This window comes from Eptesicus fuscus, chromosome 1, assembly GCF_027574615.1.
Source record: "Eptesicus fuscus isolate TK198812 chromosome 1, DD_ASM_mEF_20220401, whole genome shotgun sequence".
In the NCBI taxonomy this organism is placed as follows: domain Eukaryota; kingdom Metazoa; phylum Chordata; class Mammalia; order Chiroptera; family Vespertilionidae; genus Eptesicus; species Eptesicus fuscus.
This window is the reverse complement of record NC_072473.1, coordinates 78,176,221-78,196,983: the sequence shown is the minus strand read 5'-3', so window position 1 is coordinate 78,196,983 and position 20,763 is coordinate 78,176,221. Positions and strand designations below refer to the sequence as shown.

The following is a 20,763-nucleotide window of genomic DNA, read 5'->3' as shown; positions in this document are numbered from 1 at the left end:
GGTATCCACAAATTACCTGAAATATGGGGGAAATGTGTAGCTAGCAATGGACACTACTTTGCATAAAGCACTTTTGATGTTTCTCTTGAAATTACCCTGTTTTCTTTGATTACAAAATCCGCATTATTAACCGGTACACCTGGTATATGTCAGGTCTAGATTGTTAGTAGTGTAGTTCTAATCACCTATACCTTTACAAATTTGTTTTCATAGTTATTCTGCCAATGACAGATAGGAGTATTAAGATCTATAACTATGATTGTGGATTTGTCTATTTCTCTCTTTAATTCTGTCAGTTTGGGCTTCTGTTGTTATGCTTTTTTTATTTTTAAATCCTCACCCAACAATATGCTGTTATTGTTGTTTTTATTGGTTTCAGAGAGAGAGAAGCATCGACGTTCAGTTGCCTCCTGTACGCATCCCAATCAGGAATTGAACCCACAAACTAGGTATGTGCCCTGACCGGTAATCAAACCCATAACTTTTTGGTGTTTGGGATGACACTGCATCCAACTGAACCACCCAGCCAGGGATTTTGTTATGCTTTTGAAGCTATGTTGTTTTGGTTTAAACAGTCTTTCAGCCTGAAGAAATTTATTTTAGTGCAAGTATGCTGATGAAAAATTCTCTCAGGTTTTATGACCAGAAAATGTCTTAAATTTGCTTTTATTTTTATGTGTAATTTCACTGTATATGCAGATATTTTCAATGATGATTTTTTTTAATTAAATTTTATTGGGGTGACATTAGTTAACATGAACATATAGGTTTCATGTGTAGATGACTAATTTACAACATATGTATATAGGACCATGTGCCCACTACCCAAAGTCAAATCTCCTGTCACCTCATATTAGGACCCCTTTCTCCCTCTACCCCTTCCCTCTGGCAACCACCACACTGCAATTTGTGTCCATAAGTTTCATTTTTATATCCTACATATGGGTGAATCATATAGTTCTTGCTTTTTCTGTCTGAATTATTTCACTTTGCATAATGTTCTCAAGGTCCATCCATGTTGTTGTAAATTACGCTATTTTATCCTTTCTTATGGCCGTGTAGTACTCCATTGTGTATATATACCACATCTTCTTTATCCAGTCCTCTATTGTAGGGCACTTCGGCTGTTTCCAACTCTTGGGGCCACCTTGAATAATGCTGCAATGAATATAGGGGTGCATATGTCTTTGCATGTAAATGATTTTGAGTTTTTTGGGTATATACCCAGGATTGGGGTTGTTGGGTCATATGGTAGCTCTATTTTTAATTTTTTGAGGAATTGCCAGACTGCCTTCCATAGTGGTTGTACCAGTTTACATTCCCACCAGCAGTGAATGAGGGTTCCCTTTTTTCCACAACCTCTTCAACACTTGTTGCTTGTCTTGTTGATAATGGCCATTCTAACTGGTGTAAGGTGGTATCTCATTGTAGTTTTAATTTCCATTTCCTTGATTGCCAGTGAGGTTAAACATCTTCTCATATATCTATTGGGTGTTGGTCTGTCTTCTTGGGAGAGGTGTATTTTCAGGTCCTCTGCCCACTTTTTGATTGGATTGTTATTTGTTTGGTATGGACCTTGATGGTAGAGAACATTTTATGGACTTGACCGCAAAGGCAAGGAAGTAAAGGCAAAAATAAATGAATGGGACTATATCAAACTGAAGAGCTTCTGCACAGCAAAAGACATGGACAACAAAACAAACAGCAGCCAATCAGATGGGAGTTGATATTTGTAAACAGTAGCTCTGACAAAGTTTTAATTTCCAAAATATATAAAGAACTCATAAAACTCAATGATGATTTTATATTGTTGTACATTATCCATTCTTTCTGATGAGAATTCTGTCTATCCTTAGTTATGTTATTGTGCCCCAGTACTAGTATACAATGTGTATTTTTTCTTTAGCTTCTTTCAGATTTTCTTTTAATCACAGATGTTTTTTTCTCAGTATATTCATTATGATGTGCCTGGGTGTAGTTTTCTTTGTTTTTATCCTGCTTGGGTTGTGCTGAACTTCTTAAATTTATGTTTTTCTGTAAATTTATATTTTTAACCAAGTGTGGAAAATGCTTGCCATTACTAATGCCTCATTAATTATTATTATTTTTACTTCTCTGTTTTTCCCTCCTGTTCTTATAGGATTCCATTTACATTTGTATTAAATCATTTAATACTGTTTCACAGGTCACTGAGGACCTATTATTTTCCTTCTCTTTGTTCTTCAGATTGGATCTTTCTTCAAATGAATCTTTAATTTCACTGACCCTTTCTTCAGTCATCTCCACTCTGCTGTTAAAAGCCCACCTGGTAAATTGCTCTTATATTTTGCTTTTAAATATAGATTTTCCTATTTCTTTCAGTCTCCAGTGCTCTGTTATGATTCTCTGTTCATTCATTCTGAGCTGATTTCCCTTTAAAATAATAAATATATTTATCCTATTGGCTTAAAATCACTGTCTAGAATTTCTAACATCTGTGTTATTTCAAGTTAGTTATCACTGACTGATCTTTTTCTGACTATGGGTCACTTTTATCTACTACTTCTTATGTCTAGTAAGTTTTAATTGCATATTGGACGTTGTAGTTAATATGTAGACATCCTGGATTCTTTTTCTGCCTCTGGAAAGTATTGAAATTTTATTTAAGGAATTAGTTAACTCAGCTGAACTAAACCTTAAAACTCTGTTTTCCCTTCACTGGACAGCAATTAAATTTTATGTTTAGTTATTGCAGTCTTCTAGCCATTCCTTTTTGCTGGGTTGTATGAATCATCCTTTACATGTAAATTTCAGGATTCAACCAGGAATTTGTGTGGAGTTTAGAAGCAGCATTTTTTTGCTATCCTCTTTGTGGCTCCCTTCATTCCAGCATAACCCCCATCACTTCTAAGCCATTCTGGCATCCTCACTTCTGTCCTCTGACTTCTCAAGCCAGTAAGACTGTGTCATCGTGTCTGGTTTCTGACCATCCCATGCCATGCACACTGAACAGTGCACTCAGGAGAAAAGCAACATAAATGCAAACTTGCCCAGTGAACTTCCTTTCTTTCAAGGGTAGAATCCTTTATCATTTTTTTTTATTTTTGGTCACTCTCCTGTGCCATTAAATAGCTATTATATTTTGTCCAGAATGTATACTTCTTGTCTGAAGAAGACTTAATTTTATAAAGGTCACTGTACCAATATCAGAAAGGAATCACTCTTATTTTATTTACCATTACAGATAGCACCATTTACTATAAAACTACTCCCCTCAAACTATGTTATTCAAATAGATGTTCAGCATAACAATATTAGATTAATATATAGTAGTATCACTTTATCCATGGGGTACATTCTAAGACCCTCAGTTGATGCATGAAACCACATATAATACTGAACCTTTTACAAAGATTTTTCTCATACATACATACTTATGATAAAGGTTAATTCATAAATTAGGCACAGTAGAAGATTACCAATAATAACATAATAAGATTGAACAATTATAACAATATACTGTAATAAAAGTTATATGAATATGGTCTATCTCACTCAAAATATATTAGTATCCTGTACTCACCCTTTTATGTGATAATATGATATGATACAATTCCTAGATGAAGTAAGGTGATTGACATAAGTCTTTTGATGTAGTGTTAGGCAACTACTGACCTTCTGGTGATATGGCTAGTAAGTGACTAGTGGACAGATAGTGTATACAGCATGGATACCCTGGACAGAGGGATGGTTCATATCTTGGACAGGATGGAGCATAATAGTGCAAGATTTCATCACTCTACCTAGAATGGCACACAATTTAAAACTTATGAATTTCTTATTTCTGGGTTTTTTCATTTAATATTTTTTAACCTCAGAAGGCTGGGGGTAAGTAAAACAATGGAAAGTAAAACCATGAATAAAAGGGGACTACTGTAATAGGTGGTCTGGTAAGAGAAAAGTGGGTTACATGATGAAATGGAGCTTGGAAATATAACACTGCAAAACAAAGAGGTTTCTTTAGTCCAGGACTTTTAAACACATTAATATGCCAGTGAAACTTTATATTCCTAAACAGAATATGGTCTTGAATAGTGTCCCAAACTTTTTCATATGTAATTAGTAGCATTCACTTGTTTATTCAAAAATATTTATTGAGCCCAAAGAGTGGAAACTAGAGTATAATCCCTTTTCTCCTTACAACTCTCATAGGGCCACAATTCACTATCTCTTTTTAATCTTCCAATTTTAATGTGAGTCACTGACTCATAGTGGCTAGGTTTATGCTATTTATTCTTCACCAATACTTTGTAATCATCATATGTATACAACAGGGGTGCTGTTGTGGAAAAGTGAGATAAAAATAGAGATTCACCAATCATTAGCTTACATAGACTACATAAGTATACACAAAATTGTCTAGCATGGTATCCAGCACAGATTAGTAGCCTAATAAATGTTTGGTTCCTTCTTAAGTGTTTTACCCCTTCTTTTGGTTATTAAGTGCTTTTAACAAGATTGATCAGAGGTTGACAGACTATATATCTCAAGTCAAATGCAGTCAGAAGCTTGTTTTATATAGTCCAAGAGCTAAAAATGTTTTTTTTACACTTTTAAAAGAATATTTTAAAAAGAAGAGAGAAATATGTGACAAGAGACATTATTGGGTCACAAAACTTAAAACATCTATTTTATGGCCTTTTACAGAAAATATGTTCTGACCCCTGCAACAATTAGTCTAATCCTTATAACTGCCTACAATAAGCACTAGAATATAATTCATTATGCTTATTTGGTGCTGAGGTAGAAACCCTGTTTTTAAAAAACAACATATTAAAAACATTATTTTCCTGTTTTTCTTATGTTTTCAAAGGCCCATCTCAGATCTTACCTTTTCTCCTTTTACAGCACTACAGTCACACTTTGATCCTGGAGAACACCCATAGCAAGCCTATAAAGAAAGAGAAATGGGGAGAAAAATCATTAAATATAAACCTGAAAACCAGACTCTGACTAACATCTCAACTGAACTCAACAATTCAAATTTGTAAAAAAAAAAAAAAAAATACCAGAAAAATATTGTTGACTATATCCCCCTTCACCTTTTTCATTCATCTGTTCACCCCCTCCCTTTAAGTAACCAACCCTTTGATTTATGTTTCTATTAATCTATTTTTGTGTTGTGTTGTTTTGTTTGTTTGTTTAGATTCCATATATAAGTGAAACTACATGGTATTTGTCTCTCTCCACCTGACTTACTTTACTTAGCATAATGCCCTCTAGAACACCCATGTTGTCAAAAATGGCAATATTTCATTCTTTTTTATTGCTGTGTTACATTGCATTGTATAGGTAAATATATCATTGATCCACTCATTTATCGATGGACACCTCAGTTGCTTCCATATCTTGGGTATTGTAAATAATGCTGCAATAAACATAGGGGTACATATATCTTTGCAGATTAAGGTTTTCCTTTTCTTTAGATAAATATCCAGGAGTAGAATTGCTAGGTCATATGGTATATATCTATTTTTAGTTTTTCAAGAGATCTCCATACTGTTTTCTATAGTGGCTGCACCAATTTGCAGCCACACCAACAGTGCACAAGGGTTCCTTTTCATCCACATCCTTGCCAACACATGTTATATAACAAATTTTCATAATTTTAAAGCAAAAATATATTTTAAAAAAATGAATAAGAAATGCATAAAACTTCTCTGTAATATGGTTTGCCACTGTCCAAGCTCTTAGGAACTCCCTTTTTCCTCCTATTATCTCTTGTAAGAAATTACCTATCAATCCATATTAGCAGTAACCTTGGCAACTAGCCAAGAAGTTGTTTCTTCTCTACATTCTTGAGCAATCATGGGGTATAAAATACATAATACTATCTTTAACCACCATTCTTTTCTTTGCCCCCACTCTCTCATCTCTAGTAGCACAGTCTTATCAGCTTCAAGATTTACTAAAAATATTATTCCCACAGCCTGTTTATAATAGCTACTACTAACTATTTTATTCACTTATATTAATAATTGAGTTCCTGAAGCCAGAAAAATGTCTTCCTTTAAAATAAAGTTCTTTTCAACAAGAAGATAGTAGATGACTTCTGCCTTGCAGAATTATACTTTACTCTGGCATGAAACTTAATGGCTTAGAAAAATAAATAGTAAATAGTTTAACATAGGCAGATACCTCAGTATTTATGTACAGTAAGATAGCATGCTTCTCATTAAATAAGAGAAACTTTTATGTAATGTAAATACCAAATAATGTTTATCAATGCTCAGCCTTGGGAGCCTATAACTTAAAAAGTAACTTAGCTTCCTTCCCAACATTCCATGCTTTCCTTTACTCCACTCATGACCAGATTTTCTTCCCCAATGCTTATTGAAGTACTGAACTCATTCTTTTAGTTAGAACATCTAACATGCTGAAACTCCTTTTACTAATTATAAGAACAAACAACAGTGGCCTGATGTTGGGGGAATTTTTCACTTACATTCCAACAGGCTGTTCCAGAAAAATATGTTTGTGCCCAAATAGTTGAGCGTCGACCTGTGAACCAGGAGGTCACAGTTCAATTTCTGGTCACAGCACATGCCCTGGTTGCGGTTGCGGGATCAATTCCCAGCAGGGGGCTTGCAGGAAGCAGCCGATCAATGATTCTCTCTCATCACTGACGTTTTTATCTCCCTTTCCCTTCCTCTCTGAAATCAATAAAAATATATTTTCAAATATGTGTGTGACATTTCTTGTGTTTTTTTGTTGTTCTGTTTTTCTTTTTGAGACAGGGAGAGGAAGGGGAATGGGGAGAGAGAGAGAGAGAGAGAGAGAGAGAGAGAGAGAGAGAGAGAGAGAATTTGTTGTTCCACTTATTTATGCATTCATTGATTGTGTCTTGTATGTGCCCTGACTGGATATTTAACCCACAACCTTGGCATATCAGGATGTCACTCTAACCAAGTGAGCTACACCTTGTTTGCCACATTTACAATCTAAAGTCTGTTATGCAGCCATTATTTATTATACATAGATGACGATGTTTTGAACTCATGTTTTAGTATTATACATCAACCACATTACAGGTTAAATAGACTTATTTAGACTTACTCATCAAACATGAATTGAGTATTATTAGAGTCCAGAAAACTTGTTAGGCAATAAAGATGAATAAAACACACAGAGATCCTTCAAACATATATAACTAATTCAACACATACTTATTTGATCCACCTGTTATTTGACTGTCACTATGTTATGTTAGGTGCAGGTAGAGATACAAAGACAGTAGTATATCATTGCTCTCTACTGGGAAGGATAATTTCCATACACAAAAATTACATTACAGTGTATCAGGAACGAAGTGAATTTAAAATATATAATATTACTTTGTGTAAACATGAATACTAGATTTCAAAGTCCAAACTTGTCAATTTAAGGACATACTGATTCACAATAACTGCCACTACTTAAGACATCTGGTAATTACAATTTTTTTAATTCAACTTAAAATTTTAGTTTATATTTTATTTATTCCATCTAGGTTATAAAAACTCTAGTATTCAGAGTTTGGAGGACTTGGTTAAAAGATGAAGAGGTTAACAAATAAAAATTGGTAGTTACAAAATACTCATGGGGATGTAAAGTACATCATAGGGAATATACAGTTAATGATATTGTAATAACTATGTATAGTGCCAGTTGGGTACTGTAAATATCAAGGATAATACTTTATAAAATATATTATTGTCTAACCATTAATGTGTACATCTGAAACTTATAAAAATAATACTGAATGTAACCTGTAATTGAAAATTAAAAAATTTAAAAATAATCATTACCTGTGTAAAAAAAAAAAAAAAAAAGAAAAGAAAAGCAATTGTAATACACAAGCCAACCACTAGATGTCACTTTCCATGCAATTATAATAGTGGCTACAGGCCCGGTGCATGAAATTCATGCACGAGGGGGAGGAAGGGTGTCCTTCAGCCCAGCCTGCACCCTCTCCAATTTGGGACATCCCTCTCACAGTCCAGGACTGCTGGCTCCCAACTGCGCGCCTGCCTGCCTGCCTGATTGCCCCTAACTGCTTCTGCCTGCCAGTCTGATCACCTCCTAACCACTCCCCTGCCACCCTGATCAACGCCTAACTGCTCCCCTGCTGGCCCGATTGCCACTAACTGCCCTCCCCTGCTGGCCCAGTCACCCCGAACTTCCCTCCCTTGCCAGCCTAGTCACCCCTAACTGTCCTCCCCTGCTAGTCTGGTCGTCCCTAACTGTCATCCCCTGCAGGCCTGGTCCCCCCAAGTGCCTTCCCCTATAGGCCTTCTCCCTCCCAACTGCCCTCCCTTGCCAGCCTGGTCACCCCTAACTGCCCTCCCTTGTTGGCCTGGTTGCCCCCAACTGCCCTCCCCTGCAGGCCTGATCCCCCCCAACTGCCTTCCCCTGCAGGCCTGGTTGCCCGCAACTGCCCTCCTCTGCTGGCCCAGTCACCCCCAACTTCCCTCTCCTGCAGGCCTGGGTCGCCCCCAACTGCCCTCCCCTGCTGGCCTGATCGCCCACAACTGCCTTCCCCTGCAGGCCTGGTCACTCCCAACTGCCCTCCCCTGCTGGCCATCTTGTGGTGGCCATCTTATGTCCACATGGGGGCGGCCATCTTTGACCACATTGGGGCAGCCATCTTGTATGTTGGAGTGATGGTAAATTTGCATATTACCTCTTTATTATATAGGATGCCCATGAGGAAATAGCCCCAATTTGACATCTGGTTAGCTTTTTACCAATATCTATTAATATCAATTAGGTGCCTAATAAATAAAGGCATAGTATTAGGGCTATGAGTTATAAAAAAAATGTGTAGACATGAGCCCTGCCTTTAAGGAACTTCCAATCTAGTTAAAGAAGAAATCTAGCCAAAACCGGTTTGGCTCAGTGGATAGAGCGTTGGCCTGCAGACTCAAGGGTCCCAGGTTCGATTCCGGTCAAGGGCATGTACCTTGGTTGCAGGCACATCCCCAGTAGGGGGTGTGCAAGAGGCAGCTGATCGATGTTTCTCTCTCATTGATGTTTCTAACTCTCTATCCCTCTCTCTTCCTCTCTGTAAAAAATCAATAAAATATATATTTTTTTTTAAAAGAAGAAATCTAGGTCCAAAAAAATAAAAATAAAACACAATGGAATAATGATAAAGCAAACAATGGTAATAGAAAGAACTGTAAAATACAAGAAATACATCCTAAGTCTACCTAAGCAATTGAGTCATTAGGAGACTATGATAATTCCCATATACTCATGCTCAGTTTTCACTTTGGTAAGAAAACAGAGATAGACAGATTGATCTTTTTAGGTAGCTTTCAGATTTTACAGTCTGTGATTCAGTAGTAATTACCAAGTAAAAATAAGTGGTATAGAAAATAATTGCTATAAAAGTTGAGGGTTCCCTTGAGCCTGGGAGTATTCGTGAGACCTCTGTAGAGAAGGTAAATAACTCAACTTCAATTCTGAAGGATGGACAGAAAGACATCTAGAAGAAATATGGGCATACTTAACACTAAGATTAAAATAAAAATTTTGTGGGCAATGAGTCAGGTAAAATAAACATTAAGTACCCCAATCTAAAGTATTTCTTAAGTCAATGTGGAAAAGTACACTAGAAGATACAGCTAATTAAAGAACTTTCTCAAAAATTGTAGAAAAACCTATTTAATTATACGAAGTTACCAAAGACAGTTGAAGCAAGAAAATGATGCAATTAATGTTTTAAATATTTTAGTGTGGTAGAAAATCATAAAATAAAAACTAAGGAATATATTTTTAATCACATATTAAAACACATGATAAGTCAACACTAATTAAAACAGCATGGTATTGCTCAAAGATTAGGCAGCTCAACAGACCAAAATAGAAAAATCAGAAATAGACACACAGACACACACAGACACACACACACACACACACACTCCTGAAATATAATAAAAGTTAGTGTATCTAATAGATGTAAAAATAATGGATTGTTCAACATATGGTGCTAGAACAAGTATACAAAACAATACATTCAGATCTCAGGCTCTTACAATAAAATATACCAAATATAAGACTTTAAAGTACAAATAAAATCAAACTTCTGTACACATTAGAAATACTTTAAAAAACTCCCAAAATTCAGATACTAGGATACCGTGCTAGAGGTTCTGTTTCAGTAAGCATGAGGTTGGCTAACATTCTAAAATGTTAATAAACATCTCTGAATGATTCTGATTCAGGTGTTACAAAATATATACTACCAATTGATGTCATGGAGCAATAAGAAATACCTCAATAAAGTAGTTGTTAGGTATCCAGACCAGTATGGCTGCTTTAAAAAGAAACTAAAGATGCTTCAAAATGTAAAAATATCTTAAAAGCATAAAAAAGGAGCAATATAGGATTTTTTTAATTTAAAAATTCTTTATTATTTCGAGCATTACAGATATCCCCCATTGCCCACCTCCCCCTGGTTCCCACCCTGGCACAGGCCTTCACCACCCTATTATCTGTGTCCATAAGTAATGCATAAATGCATATATTTGGTTAATCTCTTCCTGCCTCCCCTTCCCTGTGAGATTCGTCAGTCTGTTCCATATTTCCATGCCTCTGATTCTATTTTATTGATCAGTTTATATTGTTCATTAGATTCCTTGTTCCTTTATTTTGATTTTTAGATTCAATTGTTGATAGATATGTATATATTGCCATTTTATTTTTCATACTTTTGAACTTTTTTTCTGGATCCCCCTTTTTTTCCTTTATTGGTTTTATTGATTAAGGTATTACATATGTGTCCTTATCCCCTCATTACCCCCCCCCCAATCATGCCCTCACCCCCCTGTTGTCTGTATCCATTGGTTAGGCTTATATGCATGCATACAAGTCCTTTGGTTGATTTCTCCCCCATACTCCCACCCTCCCCTACATTCCCTCTGAGGTTTGAACATCTAACTGATGCTTCTCTGTCTCTGGATCTGTTTTTGTTTATCAGTTTATGTTGTTCATTATATTCCACAAATGAGTGAGATCATGTGATATTTATCTTTCTCTGGCTTATTTTGCTTAGCATAATGCTGCCCAGTTCCATCCATGCTATTGCAAATGGTGAGAATTCCTTCTTTTTTACTGCAGTGTAGTATTCCATTGTGTAGATATACCTCATTGTTTTAATCCACTCATCTGCTGATGGGCACTAAGGCTGTTTCCAAATCTTCACTATTGTAAATTGTGCTGCTATGAACATAGGGGTGCATATATCCTTTCTGATTGGTGTTTCTACTTTCTTGAGATATATTCCTAGAAGTGGAATCATTGGGTCAAATGGGAGTTCCATTTTTAGTTTTTTGAGGAAACTCCATACTGTTCTCCACAGTGGCCGTACCAGTCTGCATTCCCACAAGCAGGGCATGAGGGTTCCTTTTTCTCCACATCCTCGCCAGCACTTGTCATTTGTTGATTTGTTGATGATAGCCATACTGAACTTTTGAATTTTTCTTTTCTCTTCTTCCTTTTCTTAAAGAATACCCTTTAACATTTCATGTAATAACTGGTTTGGTGGTGATGAACTCCTTTAGCTTTCTCTTGTCTGTGGTTCCCACCCTCCCTTCTGCCCTTACCTGCCCCCCGCTGTCCTTATCCATAGGTGTATGATTTTGTCCAGTCTCTTCCCGTACCCCCCACATAGACACCCCTTTCCCCCTGAGAATTATCAATCCACTCCGATTCTATGCTCCTGATTCTATTATGTTCACCAGTTTATTCTGTTCTTCGGATTTTTAATTCACTTGACTTTTAGATTCACTTGTTGATAGGTATGTATTTGTTATTCATAATTTTTATCTTTACTTTTTTCTTCTTTTTCCTCTTTTTAAAGAATACCTTTCAGCATTTCATATAATACTGGTTTGGTGGTGATGAATTCCTTTAGCTTTTCCTTATCTGTGAAGCTCTTTATCTGCCCTTCAATTCGGAATGATAACTTTGCTGGGTAGAGTAGTCTTGGTTGTAGGTTCTTGCTATTTATCACTTTGAATATTTCTTGCCACTCCCATCTGGCCTGCATAGTTTCTGTTGAGAAATCAGCTGATAATCATATGGGTGCTCCCTTGTAAGTAACTAACTGTTTTTCTCTTGCTGCTTGTAATATTCTCTCTTTGGCTTTTGCCCTTGGCATTTTAATTATGATGTGTCTTGGTGTGGTCCTCTTTGAATTCCTTTTGTTTGGGGTTCTGTGCACTTCCTGGACTTGTAAGTCTATTTCTTTCACCAGGTGGGGGAAGTTTTCAGTCATTATTTCTTCAAATAGGTTTTCAGCATCTTGCTCCCTCTCTTCTTCTGGCACCCCCATAATTCTGATGTTGGTACGCTTGAAGTTGTCCCAGAGGCTTCTTACACTATCTTCAAATTTTTGGATTCTTTTTGCTTTTTGCTTTCCTGGTTGAGTGTTTTTTGCTTCTTTGTATTTCAAATCTTTGATTTTATTCTTGAGTTCCTTTAGTCTGCTGTTGGGTCTCTGTATAATATTTTTTATTTCAGTCAGTGTATGTTTAATTTCTAGTTGGTCCTTTTTCATATCCTTGAGAGTCTCCTTAAATTTATTGGCCTTTTCCATAAAATTCTTGAAAAACCTTATAACTGTGGTTTTGAACTCTATGTACATTCATTTGTTCTCCTCCATTTCTTTCATTTGTGATCTGTTTCCTTGCCTCCTCATTTTCGCTGCTTCCCTGAGTTGGTAGGATAGCTTTGTGTACTAGGTGTCCTATTGGTTCAATGGGTCAGCTTCCCAGTTACCTGAGGTGGACGCTCTTGGTTCACCCCTTTGTGGACTGTGTGTACAGCCTTGTTGTAGTTAAGTCTTGATTGTCGTTGGTGTCACTGGGAGGAATTGACCTCCAGGTCAATTGGCTGTGAGGATCCGCTGTGTCTATAATGGAAGAATTGCTGTGCTGGAGACACGTTTACAGGGCAGGACTTGTTCCAGTAGGGCTTTGGTGCTCACTGAGTCTGCCTCCTGAATGTGTCCCTTAAGAGAGTGGTAGAAATCTGGTGTCGTTTCACACTGACCACTAGATACCTTAGTTTCTGCATCTCCAATGGGGTGTAGGTCAGCTACTATCTGGGGCCACCCAGCAGGAGCTACAGCAAGAACTACAGTTTTCTCCTTTTTGCTTGGGCTATGGTGGTTTTGGAGCAGTCTGACTGGAGCTGCAGTTTATTTGGTTAAGCTTCCACAGAACAGTCCATTTATATGCAATAGCCACTGTGTGGAGCCTGGGCGGGTTTGTAGAATGTGCGGGGAACAGTCTCAGGGCGGGGTGGGGTCTCAGGGCGTCACTAGGCTAGGGCGTGGCAAACGGCGATGGCTGCCATCAGCTGTCTCTGCCTTTCCTCATTTCCAAGTCCCCGCGTCCCGCGCTCCATCACAGTAAACAATGATTGCTGGGCACACCTCTGCAAATAGTCACTCTCACTTTCCGACCTGATGGCCGAGAGTCCAGCTTCTCCCCGTAGGTGTCTGGGTCCCCCACGTGTCCCCAGAAACTGGATTTCAGAGTGATCGGGAGCTTATCTCCCTTTGGGTTGAAAAAAGTCATGCGCCCAGTCGCCTACCACCAGCCCGATTCGCGCGCCTCCTTACCTCAGCTTTTCCGCGTTTGTGCTCCTTTCTTTTTCCCTCTTAGTTGTAAATCTACCACTCAGCCAGCTATCCCGTGGTTCTGGTTGGTAGACGTTTTGTCTTTTAGTTGTATTTTTGAAATTGTTGTGTGCGGCCGCAGTTTAGTTGTTTAACTTTGCCGCCATCTTGGTTCCTCTCTTTAACCTTGACATTTTAATTATGATGTGTCTTGGTGTGGGCCTCTTTGTGTTTCTTTTGTTTGGGACTCTCTGCACTTCCTGGACTTTTAAGTCTATTTCTTTCACCAGGTAGGGGAAGTTTTCTGGCATTGTTTCTTCAAATAGGTTTTCAATATGTTGCTCTCTCTCTTCTCCTTCTGGCACTCTTATAATGCAAATGTTAGTATGCTTGAAGTTGTCCCAGGGGTTCCTTACACTATTTTCATGTTGTTGGATTGTTTTTATTTTTACTCTCTGATTGGGTGTTTTTTGCCTCATATATTACAAATTGGTGATTTATTTCTCAGAATCCTCTTATCTACTGTTTAATCCCTATAAGTTATTATTTATTGCAGTTAGTGTATGCTTAATTTCTGACTGGTCCTTTTTCATGTCTTTGACATTCTCACTAAGATCATTGAAAGTCTCACTAAGTCCCTTGAAGCTCTCCTTAAGTCCTCTGAAGTGCTCATTTAGATCCTTGAGTAATCTTATAGCCATTGTTTTGAACTCTGTATCCAGTATTTTGCGGGTAGTTGCTAAGTCTCCTTGACTTGATAGAGTGGCCTTGTGTGGTAGGTGTCCTATAGGGCCAAGTGGCTCAGCCTCCCCAGTCACCTGAGGTGGATGCTCTTGGTGCACCCTTTTGTGGGCTGTGTGCATAGTCTTGTTGTAGTTAAGCCTTGATTGCTGTTGGTATCACTGGGGAGAATTGACCTCCAGGCCAATTTGCTGTGAGGATCAGCAGCATCTATAATGGAAGAGCTGTGTACGGGAGACACCATTATGGGGCAGGACTTGCTTCAGTGGGCCTTTGGTGCTGAGTCTTCCCATTGAGTATCTTGCTCATAGATATGTAGAATTGTAATCTGGTATGATCTAATGCTATCCACTGGGTGTACTGGCTCTGGGGTCTCCTGGCAATGTATGGCAATGTAGTGGCAAAGCCAGGCACTACCTGGGGCCACCTAACCTATCACTAGGCTAGGGCATGGCAAACGGCAATGGCTGCCGTCACCTGTTAGGTGGCCCCAGGTAGTGGCTGGCTTTGCCACTACAGTGACTTTGCCATCTCTTGGATCATCTGAACTGTGTATTCTAGGAGTGTCCCTAGTGTGGGTTATGTGAGCACACCTCTTTAATTGGGTCTTGACTTCTGTTGGTCCATTTGTGGGTGGGATTAACTTTCAGGCTGGCTTACTGTGAGACTCAACCCCAACCACTTTGTTCAGATGCCATCTCAAGATATGTTGTTGGGCTCAGAATCTTCCAGATCACTTCAGCTCCTTGCTCCAGGAAGATTTCATGTGGCTTATGTTCACCCCCTGATGTAGTTGAAGCTTGATGCTGTTGGCCCTTTCATAGGTTGTTTCCCCTTTGGCCTAGGTGACTATAAGGGTAATCCTCCATTACTGTACAATAGATGCTGTGCAGGGGCTGTATCCCAAGGTTGGGTTGTTCCCAGCAGGTTCTGGTGCCTGCCAGAATTCCCCTTTGCATGTGCTATTTGTGTAGCTGGTGGGTTGAGCTCTGATATTGTTTGAAGCCCACCACTGGTTGTGTTGGTTCTAAGACCAAATGAGTGGGGTTCAGGTACAGGTCACTATCAAGCATTGTGTTTAGCTGGCTTTGGGCTGCCTTTCTATAGGTACCACGTTATTCACTCTATCTGCATCTATAAAATCTGAATGTACATGTGAGGGGACAATCTGTGTAAAAGGGTTAGCTTCATCCAGCTTAGTACGGGAGGCAGATTTGTAAAAGGAAGTGAGGCTTCCTCAGGTCTGCCTCTACCTTGTCAGCTACTCTGCCTCTCTGCTGAGTCAGCCTAGTCTTTCTCCAGAGCCTTCTGAAGAAAGAGTGTAGGCTAAGCCCAGGTTAGCCAAGATTGGGCTAGTGGGTCCCCTGCTTGGGGACCATTCAGTCAGGGATTCAATGAGGGGAAAGTAGACCCCAGTTCAAAGTCAAACTCCTCCGTCTCTGCCAGTCTCCAACACTACTTCTGTCTAAGGGGGTTTGCTGTTGGTTCAATTTGGGTACAGCCAGCCAACCCCTCTTCAGGAACATACTCAGCTGCCCTGGACTCAGGGAGATAGAGAGAAAGAGTCTCCCGTTGAAGTTGATGCATTCTCAGTCCACATGAGTGGGCTAAGTACTTCTCCCTGGTCCCAGATGATAGCGTCCGAGGAACTCACACTTTGAATGTCCCAGATCTGAACCGCTTTCTTTTCATCCCCAGAACTTCACCCAGTGGAGTTATCCAGGACTTGGCAGGGTTGATCCAAAGAATCTCCTGTTGGAGGTGGTACCCACACTCTATAGGAGTGGGGTTGGAACTTCTCCTTCCCTGTGGAGTGCAGGCTGAACCGGCACAGGAGCCTGGATTTGCCTACTTGCAATGCAGCCACACAGCCCAGCACTCGCCCATCTGGTTCCAAGACAGAAGACACAGTACAGAAATCCCAGCTCTGTGCATCTCCCAAACCCTCTCACCAACCCCCATGCCATCAAACAAAGCAGGACACATGAAAGGTCATCCTTGCATGGCACGCTAATCTCTTTGCATGGCTGATCTCAGCAGGGCAGTTCCAAAAGTCCCAGCTCCTCTTGGGCTCTGTACCCAGCAAGACAAGGCCAAAATTTTGGCTACCACACAATGCCAAATCCAGTAGGACAGGGGTGAAAGTCTCAGCCTTGCAATGTTTCCATGTGCCAATGAACCCATCAGGATGATTCAGGATCAATGGCTCAACAGGTGGGGGCAGGATGCTGGCTGTGTGCTTGAGGTGGGGGAGATCATATCTTTTTCCCAAGCCTCACTGTCTGGGTCCCTGCCAAAAGATTCCCCAGAAAACAGAGGGCGTTTTAAAGTCATTTCTGGGTGTAGCCAGCAGACCTTTCCACAGGACCTGAGTAAGGCAGCATGGCATCTCTAGCAGTCAAGCGTCCAGAGTGCACTCTCCACACTGGTGCACTCCCCTGGGAGGGTGTGGGCTGACCAAATGCCACTGACTCACACTGCCAGACACCTTGCAGGTTCCTTTTCTTGTCTCTGTTGCTCTGAGTTAGAGATCCCCATGTGGGGTTGAGACCCCATGCTTTCAAAGGGTGGGAGTTCTGCAGCCATGGTATCTCTCCAGTTTCTCAGTCACCACTGCACCTGTATGATGTGGCTCTTCCTTTCCACTTCTCTGCCCTCCTTACCAGTCTCTAGGTGGCTACTTCTATATTCCTTGGTTATATTTCTGAACAGCTAGCCTTAAATTGGGTTTTCGGATTGATAGCTCTGTATATCTGGTTTGAGGCTGGGAGCAAGTGGGAATAGCTTCTAACTACTCTGCAGCCATCTTGGAAATTCCCCAGAGTCTTATTTCCATATGAAATATTGTGAAACAAAGACATTCTGAAGTAAACAAACACAAAGTGATTTCATTGCTATCAGAACTCTCTGCTTTACAAAAAATATTACAAGAAGTTGTTCAAGCTGAAAACAAGTGAATCAATATAATAATTATTCTATATCAGTAATTATTTTCTCTCTCTCTCTCTCTCTCTCTCTCTCTCTCTCTCTCTCTCTCTCACACACACACACACACACACACACACACACACACGAGTACTAGTATACAAAAATGTGCAATTGTAAAAGAAAGTATACATGCCTATTTCTGTATCTTCTTTTCAGTGACTTAAAAAGTGAGTACATAAAAGATATGGGTATAATGGTACTTTTGGGCCTTTAAAATATAGAAATGTAATATATTTCACAATAACACAACAAAGGAGTTTGGTGAGAGCAAAGCTGTATTGAAATAAGAAAATAATAACAGATAATAACTTGAATTAACAGGAACAAATGAAAATAAGAAATCAGGTCAAGTTATGTTAAATAAGTTCAACATAACTAATTATAAATGTACTAGGGGCCCAGTGCACAAATTTGTGCACCTTGAAAGGGAATGTGGGCCACAAAGCTGTGGTGGGCACAGGGGCAGGTCTTAGCCCATCCTCTGCAGCCCTGCCTGCCCCTCCCACCACAGTCCCCTCTCTGCTGCCAGCTCCCCTCCTGCTGCTGCTGCTCCGACGCACTGATGGTGCTGGCCTTGCTCGCACCCGCTGATGGTGCAGAGAGATTGGGGCCAGCACCAGCAGCGAGTGCAAGCTGGGCCAGCACTGTCAGCGGGTGTGAGTAGTGGCATGCTGCCCCAATCGACCCTCAGGAGCTGGGGGGGGGGGTGTGGAGAACCCCTGAGGGGCAATCGGGGCTTGCAGCTGCCTCTCACACCCGCTGATGGTGCTGAGAGATCGGGACTGGTGCTGGGCACCAGCAGCGGGTGCAAGCGGGGCCAGCACCAGCAGTACATGAGAGCACCAGGTGGGACCGCAGTGCGCGGGCACAAAGAATTTTCAGTAACCACCACAGGCTCGCCTAGATGACAGTGACCAGCGCCTTGCCTTGGTCTGGCGCCCCCACTCACCTGCTCCACCATCCCACCACAGCTGATGCCTGCCATGTTCCATGCTCTACCACCTGCTACCAACACCTGCCAAGTTCCACGCATGCTCCCTTGTGGTCAGCGCAAATCATAACGAACAGTTATTTCGGTTATTTGGTTGTTCAGTTGTTCCACTGTTTGGTCTATTTGCATATTAGGGTTTTATATATATTTGCTTTCATTGGGTTTTTTTTAGCTTCTTTAAAAGCAGTTATATAACATTCTAATTATAGCAATGTATTTTTGTTTGTAACATATATAGATGTAATATGTATAAGAATAATAGCACAGGAAGGAGGAAAATGAAATAGAGTTTCATAGTAGTGATATTTGTATATCTCAATGCAATTAATTTGCTATCAATCTTAGGTATATTATGATATATTACGATGCCCATGGTAAGCTCTAGAGCAGGCATCCTCAAACTACGGCCCGCAGGCCAGATGCGGGTGTTTTTGCCGTTTTGTTTTTTTACTTCGAAATAAGATATGTGCAGTGTGCATAGGAATTTGTTCATAGTTTTTTTTTAAACTATAGTCCGGCCCTCCAACGGTCTGAGGGACAGTGAACTGGCCCCCTGTTTAAAAAGTTTGAGGACCCCTGCTCTAGAGCAATCACTAAAAAAAAACCCAAAATACAGTTAAGAAAATCATTAGAGGAATTATAATATTTAAATAGAAAATGTTTTCTTAATAAAAATGAAGGCTTTAAAGGAAGAGAAGAACAAAAACACATGAGAAATGCAGAAAGAAAAGTAAAATTGCAGATAAAAATTATATTATATAAATAACACTAGAGGCCCAGTGCATGAAAACATGCACTGAGGGGATCCCTCAACCTGGCCTGCATCCTCTTGCAATCCGGGAGCCCACAGGTAATGTCCAACTGCTGGCTTAGGCCCACCACCACTGCAGCACTCGCCAGCCATGAGCCTGGCTTCTAGCTGAGTGATGTTCTCCCTGTGGGAGCGCACTGACTACCAGAGGGAAGCTCCTGCGTTGAGCTTCTGCCCCCAGGTGGTCAGTGTGTGTCTTAGTGATTGATCGTGCCACAGTTCGGTTGATTTGCATATTAGCCTTTTATTATATAGGATTGAATGTGACTAGGTTAAATAAGCCAATCAAAAGTCAAAGATTGCCAGATGATATTTTTAAAAAGCAATATCTAAAGATGTCTACAGCAGAACACATTAGATTAAAACATACAAAAAGGTTAAAGGTAAAAGGATGGAAATAAGAAAATCATGAAAACAGCAACAGCAATGGACTGAATGTTCCCTACCCCCTTCAAAATTCATATGTTGAGATCTTAATTCCACTGTTATGATATTTTGAAATGGGGTATTTGGGAGGTAGTAGGATAATGAGAGTAACTGCTTCATGAGTAGGATTAATGCCCTTATAAGAAGAGTCCAAAGAGCTACCTAGCCTTATTCTGCCTTGTGAGGATACAAGGAAAAGTCAGCAGTCTGCAACCAGAAAAGGACTTTCACCAGAACCTAATCATACTGGAAGCCTAATATAGAAATTTAATCCTCCAGAAATGTGAGAAATAAATTTCTGTTGTTTATAAACCACCCAGTTTTGGCAGTTTGGTGCACTTCATGAAAGCAGTAAAAACTGACTAACACAACAATCATAAGAAAGCTGAAGTGAATATCCTGATAAAAAGACAAAATATATTGAAAAACAAAAAATATTACCATAGATAAAGAAGGACATTTTATAATTATAAGACCTTCAATTCACCAGGAAGATATAACTATAAATTTAGATGTACTTAACAATATAGTTCCAAAATTAATGAAATAAAAATTGACTCAAGTGAGAAATACACAATTTAATAAACATAGACAGGGACTTCAACACCCTACTTTCAACAATGGATAGAATAGCAAGGAAGATCAACAAAGAAATAGAATTGAACAATATAAACTAACTAGGCCCCAAGAACATTTATTCAACATTCTATTTAACAACAGCATAAATACATTCTTCTGAAGAATTAACATAATATTTTCCAGGATATATCATATGCTAGAACATGAAATAAACCTTAATAAACTTAGGATTAGTGAAACCACACAAGTATATGTTCTTATGATAATTGAATGAAATGTGAAATCAATAACAAGAAGAAATTTGGGATATTCACATGTGGAAAATAAACAATTTATTCCTAATTTTGGTTCAAATAAGTCACAAGGTATACTAGAAATTCTATGAGATAAATGAAATTAAAAGTACAAAACAGGTCTCAAAAGAACTGTTAGCCCAGAAAGAAACTCACTACAGACTGATTCATTTGCCTGTCAGCATAACCATTATTGCTTTTCTCATTTTCGGTTCTTATAAGTGTATTTCTAATAGCACATGATCTCACTCATCTAGGGGAAATAATGAACAACATAGACTGATGA

At 39.3% G+C, this 20,763-nt stretch overlaps 1 protein-coding gene across 2 annotated transcripts in view; it reads right to left on the bottom strand.

Moving 5' to 3' along the window:
• COL4A5 (collagen type IV alpha 5 chain) overlaps positions 1-20,763 on the bottom strand; it is a 309,426-nt gene that overhangs the window by 199,289 nt on the left and 89,374 nt on the right. For both annotated transcript variants that reach the window (XM_054723296.1, XM_054723239.1), the window contains exon 2: positions 4,871-4,930. In XM_054723296.1, coding sequence (XP_054579271.1) covers positions 4,871-4,930 — 60 coding nt within the window. The remainder of the gene's footprint in view (positions 1-4,870; positions 4,931-20,763) is intronic.